The sequence below is a fragment of the Lissotriton helveticus genome, chromosome 2_1 (genome assembly GCF_964261635.1).
Source record: "Lissotriton helveticus chromosome 2_1, aLisHel1.1, whole genome shotgun sequence".
In the NCBI taxonomy this organism is placed as follows: Eukaryota; Metazoa; Chordata; class Amphibia; order Caudata; family Salamandridae; genus Lissotriton; species Lissotriton helveticus.
The window spans coordinates 305,614,205-305,635,695 of record NC_136059.1 but is presented as its reverse complement, the minus strand read 5'-3'; the positions used below and the strand labels follow the sequence as shown (position 1 = coordinate 305,635,695).

General features: G+C 44.7%; 1 protein-coding gene across 1 annotated transcript in view; it reads left to right on the top strand.

Moving 5' to 3' along the window:
* Positions 1-21,491, top strand: part of ALPK2 (alpha kinase 2) — a 224,404-nt gene that overhangs the window by 153,639 nt on the left and 49,274 nt on the right. The window contains exons 9-10 of the mRNA XM_078674891.1: positions 1,112-1,329; positions 19,999-20,047. Coding sequence (XP_078531017.1) covers positions 1,112-1,329; positions 19,999-20,047 — 267 coding nt within the window. The remainder of the gene's footprint in view (positions 1-1,111; positions 1,330-19,998; positions 20,048-21,491) is intronic.

Below are 21,491 nucleotides of genomic sequence, written 5' to 3'. Positions count from 1 at the left end.
AATACTTCTATGTGTAAAGATGTATTACTGTTTTCGAGAATAGGGCCCTTTGAGCCCAATTTTCAAAAATATTTTTGGCCATAAAGTTATGTTTTTGATAAAAGTACCTCAATTACACCTGCCAGAAATTCATAAAAGTATTAATGGCAGGGTAAAATAATTTACCATTAATGGGGGCGTCTCCGCCAAGAATGTGGACTGACCCATAGTCGTAAATCTCATGAAAGAGGTTGGATGTGGGTATTACAAAGTGTTGTTTGCCATATAAGTTTGTGACCATTGCCAGCCTGTATATAGTTGGAAAGTTACGCCACCCAAGGAAGGTAGGAGTCACTCCACTTTAGGAAGGGAAGGTCAACAGGTCGCCCCCTGATTTGCTGAGGGTATAGGGTAAGGAAATATTTACCCTGTGGCGGAAAAAACAGAAGTAGGGGTAACGGAACCCCCTTTGCAATAACACTGTCCTTCTTGTCATAGCTATGGTCCATAAGAATCCTGGGTAATGTTCCCCAGTACCACTCCACCAATGTCGGCAAGGCTTATTCTACCCTACCAGACGGAAGGCTCTGTCCTCCACCCAGATCTGAAATGTCTCCACACATTTGTACACTACCTTCCATTCTAAGTGGAGACACTGCAACATATCATCCCGGCTACCTCACAGGGACATTGGATGGCCACCATGGGTCATGACTATGACAAGGAGAACTATCCTAAGGGCAATGGAGATCACCAGTAGGTCATTTATTCATTCCCCTGTGCATAACTTTACAGTGCACATGGGAAATGGGAGCCTCGGGGAGAAGTCACATTGTATTCCCAGACGTATGGCTGGAATCCTGTGACTACCACAGCTTTCCAGTCAACAGGAACAGAAGGGAGGAAGTAAAATAACTGGTTAGTTATCCTATTGTTCTTCTTTTTTAGGAGCACTGGTATTATTTGCCTGTATTAGCCGAAACAAGATGCATTAAGAGATTTTGTTTGTTTCCACCGATTTAAAAAGTAGCACTTAAAATATAGTACAGTAGAAGAGAATTTGAGAGAATGGTAGAGAGTTTGATAGATCTGAAACCAACATCCTTTTCATTGCATCATTGATTGTTCACAGAATCATTCCCATTTTCCTCATTCATCGCCTTGCAAACCACATCCCGTACGCGACGGTGGAGGAGGAGCTTGTGGGGGACTTTGTGAAGTATTCGATCAGAGACGGAAAGGAAATCAACTTCATGAGGAGGGACTCTGAGGCTGGCCAGAAGTGCTGCACCTTCCAGCACTGGGTGTATCAGAAAACCAACGGCAACCTGCTGGTCACAGACATGCAAGGTTAGAATTACCATGCTTACCCCATAGAGTTCATTCCTGTGATTATAAATGAGCATTGTGTGAATGAATAAGAGTTTCACGAACAGCCTGACGCTAAAAAACTCTGGTACAGATTTACAAGGAACTTACTCATCGGCATAGATGCGTCAGTTTCCTTGCACTAGCGACAAATGTCCTTGAGCCACCATGGATGCATTGTATTTACAATACAGTGCTCCATGGCGCAAGGATTAACAGATGAGTCAGATATTCTGAGGCATCTGTTGGCCCAAAAGTGACGCATTGCTGGAGTTGCTCATAAAAGTGATGCAACTCCAGCAATGCTCCACAACAGATAGGTGAGTCCCATTCAAAAAGCCCTGCGCCATTCCTTACGCCTGGTCTGAACAGGCGTAGGGATTTTGATGCAGTGAAGGCGTAGAGGGACGCAATGAAATGTTGTAAAATTTCACTGCGTGAGTTTTACATGGCTTTTTGTGTGGGAACACCCACCCTGCATACATTATACCAGGCGCAGGTATAATTTGACGCAGGGCTTTGCAACATGACGCACCTTCCTAAATGCTTCAAGTTGTGGATTGGCCGCATTGTTTGCGCTGCTGTTGCGTAAAAAACAGTGATGCAATGGCAGCGCAAGAGGATTGAATTTCTGCCCCTCTGTAAACAGCATGTCAAAGGCTAGATGCTGTAATCACAGTTTTTAAGATTTCTGATGGGACTGGATTTATTTGCTGGTTCTTTGCCTTCACAGAATTTCATCCCTTTCCATAATATATATATATTTTTTTTATATTTTCATTTGTGGCAGATATACAGTGCCAATTTCGCTTCATGAAGCGGAGGATTGTTGGCCGTAGAACATCCGTGTTTTAGGGCCTTTTCTTGGGGTAGATACAAGGAGCCTTTGCTGTAGAAGAGTTTTGAGTAGTGAGGAATTTGGAGTGCGAAGGAGTCACTAAAGCTTGGGAGGACCAGAAGAGGGTGAAAGGGGTCAGTGATAATTCAGCCTTTGGTGGGATGTGCAGAGGCGTGTCCTCTGTTGGAGCGGAGGAGCGTTGCCCTACTGGTTACAATGCCCCTCCATGCCCCAGAATTGAAAAAAAAAATGGTAATAAAGATGGTTTATTACCATTTTATTTTTCAATATAACCCCGTCCTGATGCTCACGTGAGAATGGGGACGGGCCGCTGCTCAGTGACAGCATCAGGAAAGAGTGCGGGCTGTCTCGGCACTTCAAAGTGCATATGTCTTTTTGGCCAGCTGTCTTGCTACTGCCATACAGGACTGGAGATGTGGACAGAGGTTGTACATGTGCTGGAGTTAGGGAGGGTCTAGCATTAAGGCCACTGCATAAACCTGACTTAGGGCGCCACCAAAACATTGCTGCTGGAGGGAAACCGATTGCAATAGTCTGGGAAAGGCTATCTGCACAGTCAAATAGAGCACTCGGAAGGTAAAAGTAATTTTGCCAGGGGATCCAGAAATCCTTGTAGCCTACTTAGCTTTATTGAAATAAGCATATTTGATGAGCCAAGAGAACTAATTTTACTGCAGCACTTCAAACACAGGGACATACAAAACCTGCTGCTTTATAGTGTCCGGGCAATAAATCAGAGTCCCATTAAGCCGTGATCCTTTGTTGACCATAATTTGTTTTGGGCAGATCCGGCACCGACAGATCAATGTCTTGTAATAATTCTAATAATGTCACATCACATCCTAGGACCTGCTACTTATGTATCCTTAATTGTGTTTTGTATACTGATAGTGGAAAGGAGCACAAAAGTTGATCGGAGCTCTTATTTATTTATTTATTTATTTATGCAATTTTCTATAGCGCGAACTTTACCCGAAGGTGTCAGAGCGCGTTACATAAGCACCAGTTGAGAAACATAAGGACTTAGGATTACATGCGTTACAAAAAGGATACACACGGAAAAAACTTGCAAATGTACAAGATGTAAAGTCACACAAGGAGGCGATACACGTTGATATACTCTAAGATGGTATAAAGGTCTACTGCATATACTAGTGATTGCTCTATATACATAGGGAAGGGATAGACATGGATATACTCTAGGAGTCACATAGAAATGGAAGCGGGCATAGCGGTCTACTGCATATACTAGTGATTAGAGTTATCTCTATATACATAGGGAGGGGATACACATGGATATACTCTAAGAGTCACATAGAAATGGAAGAGAGCACAAAGGTCTACTGCATATACTCGTGATTAGACTTATCTCTATATACATATGGAAGGGATACACATGGATATACTCTAAGAGTCACATAGAAATGGAAGAGAGCACACCGGTCTACTGCATATACTAGTGATTAGAGTTATCTCTATATACATAGGGAAGGGACACACATGGATATACTCTAAGAGTCACATAGAAATGGAAGAGAGCACACCGGTCTACTGCATATACTAGTGATTAGAGTTATCTCTATATACATAGGGAAGGGATATGACTGGATATACTCAAGGGTCACATAGGAACGGTAGATGGTACAAAGATCTACTGCAAATACTAGTGATAAGAGTTCTCCCTATAAACAAAAATAAGCACACATAGTAGAGATCCTCAGGGAGAGTTCCCTTAAGTGGGATTGTAGGGGGGAAGAAGTCACAAAACCAAGGTAGGGTGGGAGGGAATCAAGGGTAGGGAGAGAAGGCAATGCATAAAAGGGAGGAAACATTTGAGGAACATCAAGGGGGAAACGAGGGAAAAGGGTAAAAGACGAAGGAATGGGCAAGAAGACAAGCCGGGGACAAGAGAAAAACGGCCGAGAGCAGCAGCAAAATGGCGGGCAGGAAAAGTGAGGAGGTCCATGAGAGTCTGTGGTCCACCAATACAGTGCCTCAAGTGTTTCCCGTACCAGGGTGAGTAGTTAAGGTCATACGACACTCCGATGCATCTTATAAGAGTGCCCCTGGCCAAAATGAAAGAGCCCTGTTCGGCCTGATGCCTGCTTGTAGACAGAGACGGTTGGTATGAAACATTGTCCTGCAAGGCTTCGATATTCCCTACCACAGTCATGGTGCAGGCATGTGGTATTCCTCAGCACGCCGTGTGGTAGGCTGGCGCGCGCACACCACCATGATGAGGTCCGTGGAAATCCAGATCAGTCTTGCGTGACCCCGGGGCAGTCTGGTGATGTCGACAACCTCAGCGCTCCAAGTGGAGGAATCCAGCAATTCTTAAGATCAGGGGCAGCTTTTGGTGTGTGAGGGCAGTGAGAGTTGGGTTCAGAAGCTCAATAGGGGGAGCCGATCGCCAGTTGCAGGTCGCCGCCAGCAGCCATTTTAAGGTCAGGCATGCGCAGGAAGGAATATCGTTATGAGGACTGCCTCCAGTGAAATGCCGCTAATGAAGCACCTGGGTTTTGTAAAGCTTGTGTCAGCCTCTGTGCTGCGACCTTCAACCGTACCTCCTGTTTGGGATAGCAGCTGTCGGCGCTCTCGGCAAGGTTGCGACCGCCATTTTGTACGCCGCCGCCTTCTCCCCCACACTGCAGATTTTCACCGCTCCCACGGTACCAGCAACGATCGGAGCAGCCCTGCAAGTGCCCCACACTCTCTGGTTCAGGTAGGGAGCATCGGTGTCGAGGAGAATGCTCTCCAGTGGCCAGGAGCCGTGCCGGAGCAGAGCGTGGACCGGGAGCCGAGGCAGACCCCCGCCTGATGCTCAGCCCCTCCGATTAGCGCCCTCGCCCGCATCCCGCTCCCATCTCACTGCAGGCACCGGGTGTTCCGACGCAGTATGCAGTGCCGGGGGCCCAGATTAGAGATCGGGATCGGCAATTAGGTAGGGCAGCCGCGGAGGAGCTCCAAAGCTCCTGCTCCTCCGCGGCCGGAACCGGACTGTTGTCTGAGGTCTGGTTCTTGGCTCCTGCATACCTATGGCATGAATAACTAGATGGCCATTGGTTCTGATGAGATGAGATGCGAGCAAAGCAGGAATGTGTGGCAGCAAGAGAGACAAGGAAGGAAAGCCCTAATAAAGGGACACCTGTCACCGGTTAGTACCGGTTGATGGCCAAGAGATTGACAGATTTACTCCAGCAACTAGGGGTGGACTTCCACCGTTTTAAGCTACAATAAAATCTACAGTTGTACAACTAGTCTTCTTTTGAGTGTGTTGTTACAGATCAGTCCTCATCATTCAATACTTACAAAGGCCTGAATGACTGAACATTTTCTGTGAGTGGTTTTGTCTAACACCTGAGTTAGCATAACTAACTCCTGAGCTTTCCAGGTGTGAGACACACTAACCTACAGAGGAGAACTTGAATCGGTCCCAGAGACAGACATACTGTGTGCGACGTATCAGAAGGAACGAGGGCAAATTGATGGGTGACCAAGGTCTTGCACAAGCATTTTTGTCCTTATTTACAGTGGTTATCCATTTTGACATAGATGTATAGAAAGGGATCACGTTATAATATCAATCGGGGCTAAAACTGAAGTTCTTGCATGTGGGCAGCTTTTACCATAAAATGGACAGATGCAAGTTTCAAAGGACGCGAACCACAGGATTAAAATTAAAAGAAAACCCAGACAACTCACATAGGAAAATTCACGAGGCGCGGATCAAATACAACCCATGAAGGTTTATTTCAGGTTTAGAAATCATAACAGAAGGCAAAATAGTCAGTTATTAAATTTAAAAAGCTCAAAATGCAAACAAATGTCGATTTGCATACGCAATGGAAGTTGAGCCTCATATCACTTAACAGCCAGAACCGAACATGATATAGCAAAAAGTATATAATAACTCGAAGAGCACATAGTCATACAAACTGCTCAGTTTGAAGGCAGGAGAGAATCATGAACATATTCTATGATCAAGTCAAACAGTGGCCTGGCATGGAGCCTGTCTTCAAGAGTAGGGGAAGAACCAATGGCACGCCTTCCAAATACACCGGTTCGTATAGCATTTCAGCAGTAGACATCCAGGCCCTAAGCTTGGAGTGAAGTATCACCATGGGTTGGACTTCTAAAGTTACTTAATTAAAAGCCAATCATCATTCCGAAGTTGCATTAGGTAAAACAAGCTCACTCTAAAAACCCACTGAATTTTAATAAACAAATAGGACTTTTAACCTACATATAAGTGGAAATGGCATTGTATTATTAATTAATAGCTGCATGAAAATTTAAACCAACCATAGTTCTGCCAGCATAAATATCGACCTTGAATATGGAAACATAATATGCATGTACCTCATGCAGCAGGCAATGTGCTCGGAAATGATTACAGCTATAATACACGTTACAACAAAACAGGACTGTAAACTGAGTAATTTTACAAAACGCTACAAGACTTTTATTTAAACACCAGCTGCACAGACAGAAAGGAGAAATTGCACTTAAAATGAGCAACGTACAACACATGAAATTGGATTTGAAGGCTTGTTATGTCAACATTAAAACTTCATTATGAAAAATGTAATGTATTTACTCTATTAGCGACCCATCCATGTTAACTAAAGACACTATTCTCCTGATTCTAATGTTGTGCTCACATGTACACATTCACACATGCACTGGAGAAAGTCCTCGCTGGTGTTTACTTTCTGGCTTCCTTAATTTCACAAATGCATAAAGCAGTGGTACTGCTCTAACACCCACATGGTTCGGTTTTGTAAAAACTGACACGCTTGAGAGAAGGTAGAGAAAGGTGAAAGCACTAATTAAAAGATTTAAAGCAATGGCTGTAGGACCAAAGTCTAAAATATGTTAATTTATATGGTGCTGGCTGGCTGGAGGATACATAGGTTTGAGGAATGTGAGGTGTTCTTGTCAGGTTGGCACCGGCTGGAATAGGAATGTTCCTAGAAGAAATGTGAGCGACAGAACACTCTTTGTATTCATGGGGCAGACAGGCCAGATAAAACGGATTTCGGATTTCGTAGCGCGCCCTGCATCGCATTCGCGCTACGAAATTCGTTTATTTCATTTAATTGTTTACTTACCTGCAATCATCCATATTCCGGTGTTTACCACCCCCACCCTGACCCTCCCCCGCCCCACCTGTCTGCCCCACGGAACTCCCTCCACGGGCCGCGGCTGATGGTACAGTCAAGCTAAAAAACAGTGGAGTAGAGTTCGCCCAAATTGATTAAGAGGGGTTCAGCATTTCCATCCATCACTTATGTGTTGTCTAAATGAGTGGCAGTAAATAGCACAGGCATGTTTTGGTGTTAATCCCAAGCTCACTTTGGTCTCGTGACCCATAGACAGTACCCAACAGGGCTAAGACATATATGGGTTTGCTTTTGTGTCCGCTCAGAGGGGACTTGCCATGACTGTTTGAACTGAACTCCCTCTTCTGGAACAGTCCACATCTGTAATGGCACATACAAAAAAACTGAAAAACAATGAACTGGACTACACCCTGATTGATCCTCATTGATTCAAGCATTTCTGTTGAACACTTTTTAACCATTCAGCTCTCCTGCTTGTGAGGACATGTGACAGAAGGACCATTACACCTGGATGACTTTGTGTCAGCTTTGGAGATAGGATGTAAACCAGAACTAGAATGTGTCCTCTCTGCCCAGGCAGGATAATATATTAACAAGGGCCATGTGGTTGAAGGTGTTGAAAGTTTATTATAAGTCCATTAGATTCCTCAAGCATAGGTCACTATTGATCATTGTGCATGGGGCACTGTCTATTACCTAAATGATGCCTGGTTTTGTGCAGTTAAGCCTGACTTGAAGTTATGTAAGCAGCTGTGGTTCTCAATGTGGGTTTTTGGGATATGGACACAGACATTGGGTGATCGATCCAAGGAAGTTGAAGTGGGAGAATGGCAAATATTTGCTGAGGTCTTCTGTGTCCTGGTTTGGAATCTTGAAAAGTGAGAAATTGTGGCATTTCTTTGCCTTAGTTAGGAAAACCTTTTTGTGGAGGACAAGAGTTGATAATGTTGAGAATGGGAAAACGCACATTACTTGTAGAGGATCTCATGATGGAGGTAGGGAGGATGTCGCCCATGGAGCGGGTGACTTTCGCGGCATTCAGTTTAACGTTGGGGCTAGTTAAGATGAGTCAACTTCAGGAGTTCCACATAGGAACCATTTGGTGCCCCTCAAGAAGATAACCGTTGTTTCAGTTTTATGACTGGTGTGATGAGCAGTCCCATTTACTGTGACAGTAATTAGTCACGGCCATCTTTAAAAAAACTGCTGTCTCAAAGTGACGTCTTTAGAAATGATGATATGGCGCTCACGTGGTTGGAAACAGTGTGTGCCAGTGTAATTGATTTGCCGGTCATAATAAGTGAAGAGATTGAAGTGAATTGGGAGTGGCATGATATAAAGAAGTCAGGTATTTGTTTGTGAAGGGCCACCCACCATTCATAATAATAGTGGCAGTGGCGTGGTGTGTTTAGTCACTTGTGGATGAGGATGAGGCCAGATATCCAGGCCAGATATCAAGAGCAGAAGCTCCATATTTTCGATGTGAGTTCATGGCAAAGTTAAGTTTTTCACTTATTGATTTCAAATAGCTGTTTCATTGACTGCTCCAGATAGTTCAGGTAAACCCGTAGGCCATTTATGTATAGTTCGTTTAAATGGTTCATAGTCTTTCAGTCCGCCTCAATATAAAGGTCAAATACAGTAAGGAGAGGCAATAGCTACCCGTAAATCTCTATAGGGTGTAGAAGAAAGGTCAGGTTTAGGTCCTTGATACTGGCTAACTGTGAGCTATGCTGGTGGCATGCTGAGATCCAGCTGCCATATTGCAATGCAGGTCATTATGCCATTCAAGAGAACTCTTCGGTCATTTACATCAAAAGCTGTTGAGGTCGGGTAAGACCATAAAACATAATGCCATGGTACACAAAAAGGCTGCTTCTCAGCACATCCCAGATACAAACTCTGAATTTTCCAATTGTTGGGCTGTGTTAATTTCAATATTTGTGTAAACTTTTTTTTTAGAAAAGTAAATTTTTTGATGCCACTGCTTACTGAAGATAATGGAGTTTCTGGAATGGATTCATGGCTAGACAGGGTATTCACAATAATGCTGCAAACAGAACTTCCCTTATATTGTGAATTGCTGATTATGTTGGATAAGAGTGGATCTAAGGCCCTGAAATTAGTCTGTCAGTTCTAGAGTGCATTCTGCCTGCGAAATGGGTGGTGGGTGTTCTCATGGCAGAAACGGGTTATTGAAGGTCACCATGCAGTTCTTGAGGTAAATGAGAGCAGATATTTACCATCCAATTTGGGACATAACTCATATTTATCATACAGCACAGCATCATTTTTCACCCACAATTATCCACCACACTCCTTGGTCATCCAATGTGAATGGGTCATTGTTTTTGGGTTCACATTGTGTGTGAAATGTGAAAATGTTCACATTTTAGAATAATTTGCAGAATTGTGCTGATAATTTGAAATGGATCATGTATGTGGGTTAAGGTGTATAAAAAACATATCAATTGTTTTGCACAATTAGTATGAATTTGGAAGTTGGCCGCTTATTGTTGAAAGATACCTTCCCTGATTTAAATATTCTGTTAGGTATACCTGAAATAATCTACACACACATAGAAATGGGGCTATACGAAGTATGTCGCTATTACAAAGAGGTAAGTTGGCAAGACACACATGTTGTAAAAACTGCCCTCACCCACAGAAATCTGTGGCATGCTTCATCATACGGCTGATAACACACCTCCGCGCCAGCCAACGACAGAGGGTGAACAATAGGGAGGGGGAGACAAGACAAACAAAGGAAAAATATGCGGGATCAAAGGAAAAAGTGCAGAGAAAATAATATTAAAACTAACACAGGGACCTCCTAACTACCCTTTACTGGTGAACTCCCCGGTCAGATTAAAAAGGTTCTAAACAACCAGTGGATGGTGGTATACTGGTCTATGATAAACTTAGAACCCCTCCACTCTGCAAACTGTCAACATGTTTCAGCCGGCTACTGCATTGTCCCCGGCTTTCATCAGGACTAAAAAGAGTAGATCCCTAAGACACTCTCCCTACCTCCTACCTTGAGGAGTGGAGCGTAGTCACAGCTTGTTTACATGCTCAGGTCATGTGAGTTGTATAACTTATTCCAAGAGAATATCCGATGTTTCATTGATGCTTATGTTCAAACTGGCGGGGAAGTGAGGACAGCTCCCTACTTGGCGCCAGGAGGGACAAATTGTCCGTGACAAGCTCACCTTGACAGAAGTGTGACTACAGGGAGCCGTCCTCACTCCCCGCCAGTTCGAACATAAATATCAATGATACTTATGTTCGAATGTCTCCCCCTACCTATTGCCCCCCTTCTGTCATTGGCTTGCGCGGAAGTGTGTTATCATCCCTATGATGAAGCATGCCACAGATTTCTGTCGGTGAGGGCAGTTTTTACATGTGTGTCTTGTCAACTCCCCTCTTTGTAATAGCGACATATTTCATATAGCCCCTTTTCTATGTGTGTGTGTAAAATCGTGTTACAGGAGGTTGAAGTGGTGCATCTCTTCCTACCGCTCATCTACTGTGTCTGAAATACCTGAAAGAATGTCTCAGTGAGCTGAACTTTCCCCGCTGAAAAATGTAGCGTTCAAGAGTCATAAGTGTGAATCCTGGCAAGGCAGACTCCAACTTTCTGTGGTGGATTAATTAAGAATTCTAAATTAAGTAACAGTAACATCTGGTGTTTACAGCATTTAGAAATGGCAGAAGTCAGATTTTAAGAGCTATATATAAAGAAAATAAGTTCTCATCTGGGCAGCTGAAGAATCTTGTTAGGTGCTTCATAAGTTACGACTCACACCTTGTCATGCAGCTGCGGTCCGGATTGCCCCCACGGAATCCTCACCACCCTGTTTTCTCAGCCCCGACTAATTTTCATGGAGAGCAATGGTCGGAATCTGGGGTTGTTCACCATTTTCAATAGCATGATGTAGGATATTGCCTTCACCCAGTCGTGTGCAGCTCTCCATTACTTTCCAACTGGGTGTGGCCTCCATAAGTTCCAATATATACATTCATAAAGGACAAAGGGAATCAGTGTCTTGCCGGAAACCTCACACATGAGAAGAGTTGCTGCAAGTGTTGTTGCAATCATTGGTGACATGATATGTTGCAACCTACATGTAGCAATAAGACTACCTTTGCTGATTTTGGTATCATTTTGACACCAGTGGCTTTCTATCCCATCTATAAAAGACCTATGCGAAAAAGGGTCCTACATCCCAGGTTCTCCTAATTATTTAAGTGGGTTTGTGTAGCACGCTCCAAGATGAAAAGCAATGACGGACTTTACAGTAAAGATGAGTGCAAGCAGGGGGATTGGGGAAAGGGACAGTGGAAGTAAGGATAATGCTGTTCAATAACTTTTATTCGATTACCACTTGTATAATCATAAAAAGTACATAATAACAGATTTCATCATAAACATAGATTTAAGAAGAACAAAGTTTAAAAAGGCACTTAAGAAAAAAAAACTTATGATTTAAGTGTTACTGTTCAGTTTGAAAGTTTTTGACGTATTGTGATAGTGGCTTTTAAAAAAGTCGCTATGAATTTAGCTACATGTGGCGAGTCCAAGCACTGCAGAAAGAGGAATGCAGAATAACATTGTCTATGACCACTAGATCGAAGAAGTGGAATAATCCAAGATTTACGTGGAGATTTGTAATATTTGCAAAACAAAGTAATGTGAATCGTTGTTTGTGCAGATATTCCATCGCATGGACAGTTCATGAGCATGCGGGACCAATTATGGATTTCAGAAAAAGAAACTAAACGAAAAAAAGTATTAAAGCGAAATCTTGTTAATAAGAATTTCTCGTGGTTTGACAGAAAGTAGGACAAATAGGGTTGCAAACCTTTGAGAGGTTGTATTGCGCAAATTTGGGTATTCGAAGTTTTTGTAATCTCTGCCTGATTTCGCAGCTCTCTCAGGTGAGCCAAGCACATTGACTTTAACTGCTTTCTAGAGATATCTTCGATAGTAGCAGGGTCATCGAAATAAGACTTGTAGCCAAGGTCATTAAAAACGTTCCGTACATAGACCAACCATGGGATCTTATGCCAGTTGGTTAGAGCTAAACAGTCTGTGATGAGAGATCGTGTTAAGTGGCACTCGGGTTTGGTCCATATGCGTTGCCACAATAAGATAGGTTGGGAACGGATAGTGTCTGTAATGTATTCCATGCCAAGCTCGCTATGGGAAGCGAAGTTCGGGGCGCTTTGCGGGAGGGCCAGCACATATTTGATAAAGCCGTTCTCTGTTACTTGTAGGTGATCTATATGGCCATACCCCCACACGCCTGCTCCATAAGTAGCCACACTGTGGCACTTAGCATAGTAGACTTTCAAGAGTTCAGGTGGAGCAGGTTTCCCCAGTTTTCTCGAAAAAGAAATCAGGGCCGATGTTGCACGCCGAAAAAGGAGGTTTCTAGTAGCCGTAGCTTGACGCCAGTTTAAAGCATCATCCACAAAAATTCCCAGATAAGGGTAAACAGAGGTTTTTTTCAACTTAGTATTATCCACCAATATTGATTTATGGTTTTTGACCCTGGGGCCAATGTGCATGGTGAAGGTCTTTTTTATATTAATTTTCAGGCCAAGTGAGTCCATAAAGCTGCTATATTTATTGATTTGTTTCTGTAGTTGATTTAGTGTACGGGCCAGGATGACTGAATCATCTGCATATAGCAGTGTCGGTATTGGACGGTGGTTTATCTGGGGTAGATCCTGGCTCCCTTCCAGCATAGCCTGCTCTAGTCCATTGGTGTAAAGATTGAACAGGAAGGGAGCCAGTACACAACCCTGTCTTACTCCCTTTGTTATTGGAAATGAGCGGGACAGCTCACCGTTGGTACCGTATCTGACTCGCCCTGAAGCATTGGAATAAAGTTCACGAAGGAAGACTATTAAAGGGGGATCCACTCCAAGGTCGCTGAGTGTTTTCCATGTTGGACGCAGTCAAATGCCGCACTGAGGTCGACATAGACGAGGAAGATGTTACCTCCTTTGGCGCCAACATATTTTCCGGTCAAGAGGGCAAGGTTCAGGGCCTGTTCCACGGTCCCAAGCCCCTTCTGGAAGCCATATTGCAGGTCGGTCATGATGTTATTTTCCTGGGCCCAAGATTGTAAACGGTCCAGGAGCACTCGACCTGCAATTTTACCCATGGAATCCAGAAGGGAGATTGGCCTGTAGCAGGCTGGGTCGTTTCGGTCGCCTTTTTTAAAGATGGGTAACAAGGTTGACGTCGACCATGACTGAAAAAGCCCATCCGATGTTACTGCTGCCAGAACCTGAGTAATTATCGGTGACCAGAGTTCTATGTTATGGAGAAAAATGTCCATTGGAACTCCATCAGGGCCCGGAGCCTTGCCTGGTTTCTATGCCTTAATTGCTTTAATAACTTCACTATGATGAAAATGGATATTTATCGGATAGATGTTATTCTTCGATTTATGGGCTTCACTTGGTTCTGTTCCTATTTCTGTTGCATTTTGAGAGGATGGACCGAAGATTTTAGAGAAATGCATAACCCAGTCATCCTCCGTGACTGCTACATCTAGATGCTGACCTTCTGTACTATCGGCCAGAAAAGGAGATCTTATAACTTGCCAGAATAGGGCACTATCCTTTCTTTGGCAGCTGTCATGGAGTTGTGTCCATAGGTCTTGCTTAATTTCTTTTTTGCGTTCCCGTCTGGCTAGGTTATAAAGTTTTCTTAAGTTGGAGATTTCCACTTGGTTTTTTATGGGTCTATGTAAGGCTTCTTTCAAGCTCGAGAGGGCTTTTCGACAAGCTGCGTCGAACCATCTCGTAGTAGAGGGCTTAGTGTTCTTTAACTTGACAAAGAGTTCATTACCAATTGTTTCTAAGATGTTCTGGAAGCTATTGACTATTAACCGAGGTGTAGTATCTGAAGATAAGCATTCAAGTATCCAAGGCTTAGATTTTTCAAGAATCTTCTCTGTCACTTCCACCGGGTCAATCTTGGCCCATTTGACTGTATAGCCATTCAGTTTGTTCATGGTTAATGAGTTTTGGTTTAAGAGACTCATTTTTGCAGGGCGTGCATTGGCCATTTTTGGGGTGATTCTTACACTAATTGGATAGTGGTCACTCGTTACATTTATCCCAGTTACAAAGTTGGTTAGTTGCCCCTTGAGCGATTGGGAGGACAGTATATAGTCTATAGTTGTTAGGAAGCCTCTACCATGGAAAGTTGGAGAAAAATCTTTCTGTGGGTCTACTAGCTCATTTGCAAAGTCCAGATCTAAAGAAAATAAAATCTCATTTAACTTGTTTCCACAAGTCGAGTGAGCAAAATGGGGCATGGGACTACCATGTTCGTTTTGCAGCCCACAGATTCCACTTTTGTGGTTGAGACATAGTGGGAGGTTAAAGTCACTGCCCCATATTAAGTGTACTGTGTTTTGGTTAAAATCATTTTGCGGGGATATTAAGAAAGTGGCAATCTCTACTAGGATTGTCAAACAATCCAATGTAGTTGAGTTATTGTAGTAATTAATAAAAATATAGGTGCAATCATTTGTGAAATTTATTTGCATGATTTGATAGGTCGGGAATTCTTTTAGCATTTTGATGGATAGAAAAGGGAGAGTATTGGCGACATAAATCACAAGACCCCCCTTAGGCCTGCCCAAGGCTCCCTGCACTGCTGGGGTGAAAAAGGTTTTGTATCCCGTTAAATGTTTTGGAGTAATAGACCATGTTTCCTGAAAACAGAGTACCTGATGTTCCCTTACTGTTTCAGACCATGGTTCTAGCGTTATTTTGGAAGACAGTCCTGCGACATTCCAATACATTATGGAAAGGTTCAATTTATTGGGATCAGGGGATACATGTGGGACGGGGGGTTCACTAGGAAAACTCTCTGTCGAAATCAAGGGAGAGTTAATAGTATCTCTCAGATCGTTTGACTGATGAGAATTTAAATCTATGGTATCCATAAGGATAACCAAAACTCTGGTCATCACTTCGTTAGTAATGGTGTGGCAGGTATCTACAAAATTCCCGGGCTTGGAGTTTATATTAATAGGCGAAGTTTGTTTTACTTGGCTTCCGGATTTAAGTGAGCATGGCTGTGATCTAGGGTTTAGTGGAGAAAGCATGATGTGGACGTTCTTGCTCTTAAGTTTTTGGGACCTTGACGGTCAATCCACCATCTCTAGGCAGTCATAACGGTTTCTTGTTGGAAAACCCTGCCAGCCCTCCAGTGGATGATAGGGTCTACCTTGCCAAGGCTGCTTGTGACATTCTCTAGTTCTGTTTCTATTTCCGTGACCATAGCTATATCCCACCTGTTTCCACTGATCTTCTTGGGGGTGGTGCCAGTTCAAGGTGGAAGTATATTGATGTGTGTTCAATGGTGGATAGAAGAAAGAAAGGTGTTGGGCATCTATTCCACCTTTTTTCTCCAGTGAGGGCCATGAACAAATGTGGTCCACAGTAGATGGATCTCTGCAAGTTACTATAATGCAGTCTCCGTGGATCAACTTAGGTTCTCCACCTACCCATGTTACTCTACGGGCTGTGGAGATCCCTCCAGAGTGGTATGGTTCTAGTGGTCTGTTTATACTTAACCACTGCATGACCTTGTTCTTAAGTGACCAGGCAGTTTCAGTCATACCTTCCGTTAGTTCAGGTACTCCTGTAAGAATGATTGTATATGGGGTAGCCTCTGGTGGGAGGTGCACTGGGCGCCTAACTCTTGGTGTCTTTTTGGATATCAGCTGGGGTGTAACCGTTGATTTGGAGGGTATAGGTATCGATTTATTTATAGTATGATTTATGGTTACACTGCCTGCTGTTTTCCCAGTTATTCCTGTTTTTACCGGACCTGTGCTGGGCGTGTGTTGGGGCAGCTCCATAGTGGTATTGGGCTTTTGTACACTAGGCATTAAATCTTGCAGTTTTTGTGTTGGAACACTATGTTTTGGTTTTTGAGAGGGTGGGATAATCGGGACAGGTTGTTTTATTGCTATAGCTGATTGTGGTTGGTGAGATACTTTTGGGGGGTGAATAACGTTTCCTGTCCCTTGATTAGCTATATGTGGATTTATGCTGGAATATGTACATGATAGGATTGCTAATTGAGCTTCCAGGTTCCTTATACTAATTTGTATAGGTTTCAGCTGCTGAGAAAGAAGGTCTTTAATTGAGGTTAGTATTTGGGATGTAGTTTTACATATTTTGCAGGGGTTATCTGTGTCCTCGATGAGAATAGGAGGAAGTAAGAAATTGTTTTCTGTTGAAGTAATTGTCATTAATTGTGCGGGTTGCGTTGACTGTTTGGATCGATCCCTCCCGGATTCCCTCTCATGTCCCGTAGGGATGACAGGAGCTACTGTATTATCAGATGGATACATGTTACCTTGTTTGGGAATAGCTCCTTCCCTTACTCCTCGAAGATGATTATCTATGGTTGAATCTGGTCTTTCGAGTGTTTGACAGGCTTCTAGATCCGGGGTGACCTCTAGGTCATCTGATAATAATGATTCGGACTCTGATTGAGTTACTGATAAATCAACTGTACATGGGAATGTATTGGTATCAGCAACAGGCACAGGTAAGGGAGGGGAAGAGGTAGGTAGGGTTTGCTGGATGGGGGATACCACAGTTGCTAAAAGACCCAAGGACGAGCGTTTTGCTTTCATGAGGTCCAGAGACACTCTACATTCCAGAAGAGAGATACTATGATCAATTGCCTCGTTGGTCCGTGAGATAAATTGGTCTATCGGTCCAGTGATTTGAGCTACAGCTAGGGCAGTTTTGGTTTTACTTCTGGTTCTACCAGGCATGATGGACATAAAAAAAAAAAAAACCCTGTGTGCTGTAAGATAGAAGAATTGGCAATAGGAAGCAAGGGGGGTGGCCTGGACCGGTATCTACTGGGCACTAACGGGCAACAACGGGCCCGCCCTTGGCCCGGGCTTCGCCCCGGGCTACGACCCACGCGCGTCCCGCGATGCGCGTTACTGGGCTTACTTAAGTTCGATTTGGAAAAGAGGAGGCGTGGCACTGGGAGGGGGCGCGGCTCACGCGGGAAGAGGACCCAGCTGTAGGTGGTGAATGCTGGTCCTCGCAGTCCCGGGGGCCGCGCCTCTCACCTCCTCTGCGGCCACGGAGCTGGTCTTTACCTCGCGCTGGAACCAAAAGGCAGCAGACAGTCTTGGTAGCTACTCCTGTAGCAAAGGGCAGGACTCACAAGACAAGAAACCTCTAAACGAGCGGCTCCCGCGTAGCGGGGGCCGCGAGAGGTAAAGAGTGATTTACTGGAGGCGTGGCACTGGGAGGGGGCTCGGCTCACGCGGGAAGAGGACCCAGCTGTAGGTGGTGAATGCTGGTCCTCGCAGTCCCGGGGGCCGCGCCACTCACCTCCTCTGCGGCCACGGAGCTGGTCTTTACCTCGCGCTGGAACCAAAAGGCAGCAGACAGTCTTGGTAGCTACTCCTGTAGCAAAGGGCAGGACTCACAGGACAAGAAACCTCTAAACGAGCGGCCCCCGCGTAGCGGGGGCCGCGAGAGGTAAAGAGTGATTTACTGGAGGCGTGGCACTGGGAGGGGGCGCGGCTCACACGGGAAGAGGACCCAGCTGTAGTTGGTGAATGCTGGTCCTCGCAGTCCCGGGGGCCGCGCCTCTCACCTCCTCAGCGGCCACGGAGCTGGTCTTTACCTCGCGCTGGAACCAAAAGGCAGCAGACAGTCTTGGTAGCTACTCCTGTAGCAAAGGGCAGGACTCACAGGACAAGAAACCTCTAAACGAGCGGCTCCCGCGTAGCGGGGGCCGCGAGAGGTAAAGAGTGATTTACTGGAGGCGTGGCACTGGGAGGGGGCGCGGCTCACGCGGGAAGAGGACCCAGCTGTAGGTGGTGAATGCTGGTCCTCGCAGTCCCGGGGGCCGCGCCTCTCACCTCCTCTGCGGCCACGGAGCTGGTCTTTACCTCGCGCTGGAACCAAAAGGCAGCAGACAGTCTTGGTAGCTACTCCTGTAGCAAAGGGCAGGACTCACAGGACAAGAAACCTCTAAACGAGCGGCACCCGCGTAGCGGGGGCCGCAAGAGGTAAAGAGTGAATTACTGGAGACGTGGCACTGGGAGGGGGCGCGGCTCACGCGGGAAGAGGACCCAGCTGTAGGTGGTGAATGCTGGTCCTCGCAGTCCCGGGGGCCGTGCCTCTCACCTCCTCTGCGGCCACGGAGCTGGTCTTTACCTCGCGCTGGAACCAAAAGGCAGCAGACAGTCTTGGTAGCTACTCCTGTAGCAAAGGGCAGGACTCACAGGACAAGAAACCTCTAAACGAGCGGCACCCAGAAGTAAGGATAAAGTGAGTGGATAAGTGAGGCTAGTGGAATGTATTGAGCGGTAGGAGATGATGCAAAGGGAACTCTATTGTCCGGAATGAGGGAGTGCCGGAGTAGGAAAGATGGCTAGAGTGGCATGCCTGGATCATCCTTCAGATAGGTACAGCACCTGGAAGAATACCCAGGGACAGATTGCTGTTGGAAGAGTAGTGTTTGTTATTCTTTGCTGAAGCGACTGGGAGAGGCTGCTGTTGTAAATTAGTTTCTCCCAGAGGAGCCCAAAAAAAATAGTTACTTTTAAAAACTTTGAAACAGTTAATCCAAAGAGGCAGCTCATTTCTTTGCCATTAGCTACAGACTTCATAATCGTGTGGTTTGAATTGCCAGAATTGAGTTTACATAGTGTGCACGGCCTCAAACAATACAAAAGAAGACCGGTGCAAATTAAACCAGCGACAATGGTGGTAGCAATACGGAATCTGCTTCGTTGAGAACAACTGCTGCGACTTCAGTGGTCAGTCTCTGTTGATGATTAATGAGAATGCCCTATCCTCTCAGCTTTATGATCCCACCTCACCACCCCAGGAAGAAACCATCCTCTAGCTAAACAAGGATTGGTAAAGAAAATCTTGATTTGGCTGCCAGCTTTTTGGCTTTGTCGATACTTGTTTTGTCATAGTTTTTGCAAAATTTTACTGTTGTGGAAGCTGCCAGGTGCTCATCAATCCACAAAAATAAATAAACAGTGGCTAAAGAATAAATTGGGACTGAAAAAGCACACATTGCCATCTTCAAAGATGAAAGTTGCTGTGAACAGAGCCTTAAAACTAGCAGTTAGCACCTGGGCACTCACCTGAGTTAGCACCTGGGCACTCACCTGAGTAGCTGTGCGCGCTACAAAAACCTAATCATAATTATAAAAGTCCCTGTCTTAATGTGTGGATATGCTCTTTGTGAAAGGGCAGAATTCCGTCACTCACAGTGAAGTTAGCCAATGGCTGAAGTGGGCTGACCCATGCCTCATGCTGCAAATCCTGTAGTGGGTGCAAGAGAAAAGAGTATGACGCAACAGACCAATGGATAAAGAAGGTTGGCAGAAGGCCTCTAGAAGTAAGTATATATATATTTTTTTTAAATGTAAAATTAAAAGGTTAACGCCAAAGATATTAAAAATGTTACATTTGCAAATACAATAAATGTTATTTGTCCCCAATGCATTGTCTGATGAGCTAACTTGTTGCGAGACATTGCAGAGGTGTGCACGAAAGAAAGGCCTGTGTTACCAAGCAGCGGCACTCCCGGATGAGATGTAAAACTCTGCTTTCCTTCCTTTCCTGTAGGTGTAGGAATGAAGCTCACTGACGTTGGCATAGCAACCCTGGCCAAAGGGTAAGTACAAACTGATCAGGCGAGGCGGCCATCTGTGCTCTCCCACTGCTGAACGCCGAACTGTATGCAAACAGGCACTGTAATTGACAAATGTGACTTCAAGATTCATTACAATTCATGAGATTTCTAATTATTTCTTCGGCTGAATGTTTGACACATTTATATTTATTCTGATTCATTCTGGCATTTACGTTTCCTTTGGGCGAAGATTTAGCAGCGAGTGGATAAGTGAGCATAGATTTAAATATCAAGTTCTGCATTTTTGTCATGAACTGAAGTGATTAATACTAAAAATCATAAAGCGTACTGTAAAGATGAGATGGTTCGCGTGTTTCATGATTTTTCTTTTTACCTACTTTTGTATTACTTAATTTCGTATAGCGCTATGCAGGGCTTTAAGTGGGATGAAAAAACTGGGGGGTCTCTCGAAGGGGCGTGGCCAATATAATTGTGGGTGTGGCTTTAAAACACTTACACTAAAAGTCTGTGGTTAGCATAGTGTGCCGCCCAACTTGTATTTGCTGTTACTGTCAGTGCATCCAGATATATCATGCAACAAGTCACATCTTACGTACAACAAGTAAGGCCTATTGGCTTTGTCAATGGTTATTAGTTGCATAAGATAAATAAGCTGCAACTATGGATTGTAGTAATATTGAAAAAGCTTCCACTTAAAGCCTTGGTGACCCCATGACAATGTTGCTGCTCCTGAGTTTCAGAAAGAGAAGGGAAATCCAGAGAGAAAATGACTCTTTAAAGGATTTCCCTTCCTCCACAATGCTCACCTGGTGTGACGTCATGCCATAACTTCTCCACAGTGTGGACAGCGCAATCGATGTGCCTGCTGTCTCGAAACGGGTCTCTATCGGGCTGTTTTGCGCCCTGGCACATTTTTCCGCACTGCAGTGACAGCAGACGGCTCTCACTGCAGTCCGGGAAAAAAGGACCGCCTGTCCCAGGGCTCGATAGAGGCCCGATAGAGACCCGTTTCGAGGCCCCCTTTAAAAAACTGCCGGTGTTCAGCACCGGTGAGACCCGGCCCACTTAAAGTCCTGGCGCTATGCCTAGCTCTTTGCAGCTTTATTAAAGGCCTAAATTCATATCATAACTCGCTACAGTTTATTAGCACAATATATTTGCATAGTAATCCTCACTCCCAGGTCATACAGTGCTTAATTTTGAAACAAAAAAGAAAATATCAGTGCAAGGGCCTAAGATATTTCTCAAGAGGCCATCACTGTCCTGCTAGTGCTGCGAAATGCCAGTACCAGTGAGGTACTGGGTTTTTAAGAACCGGCACCGAACCGGTAACCCAGCGGTGTCAGGGCATCAACACCCAGAGACCTCGGGTTCTCCTGAGTCAGACCTACAGAAACTCAGAGTCTTCTAGGTGAAGTCAAAGATTAGTTTATTGGCTGCAACCAAGGTAACAGGGTCCTAGAAG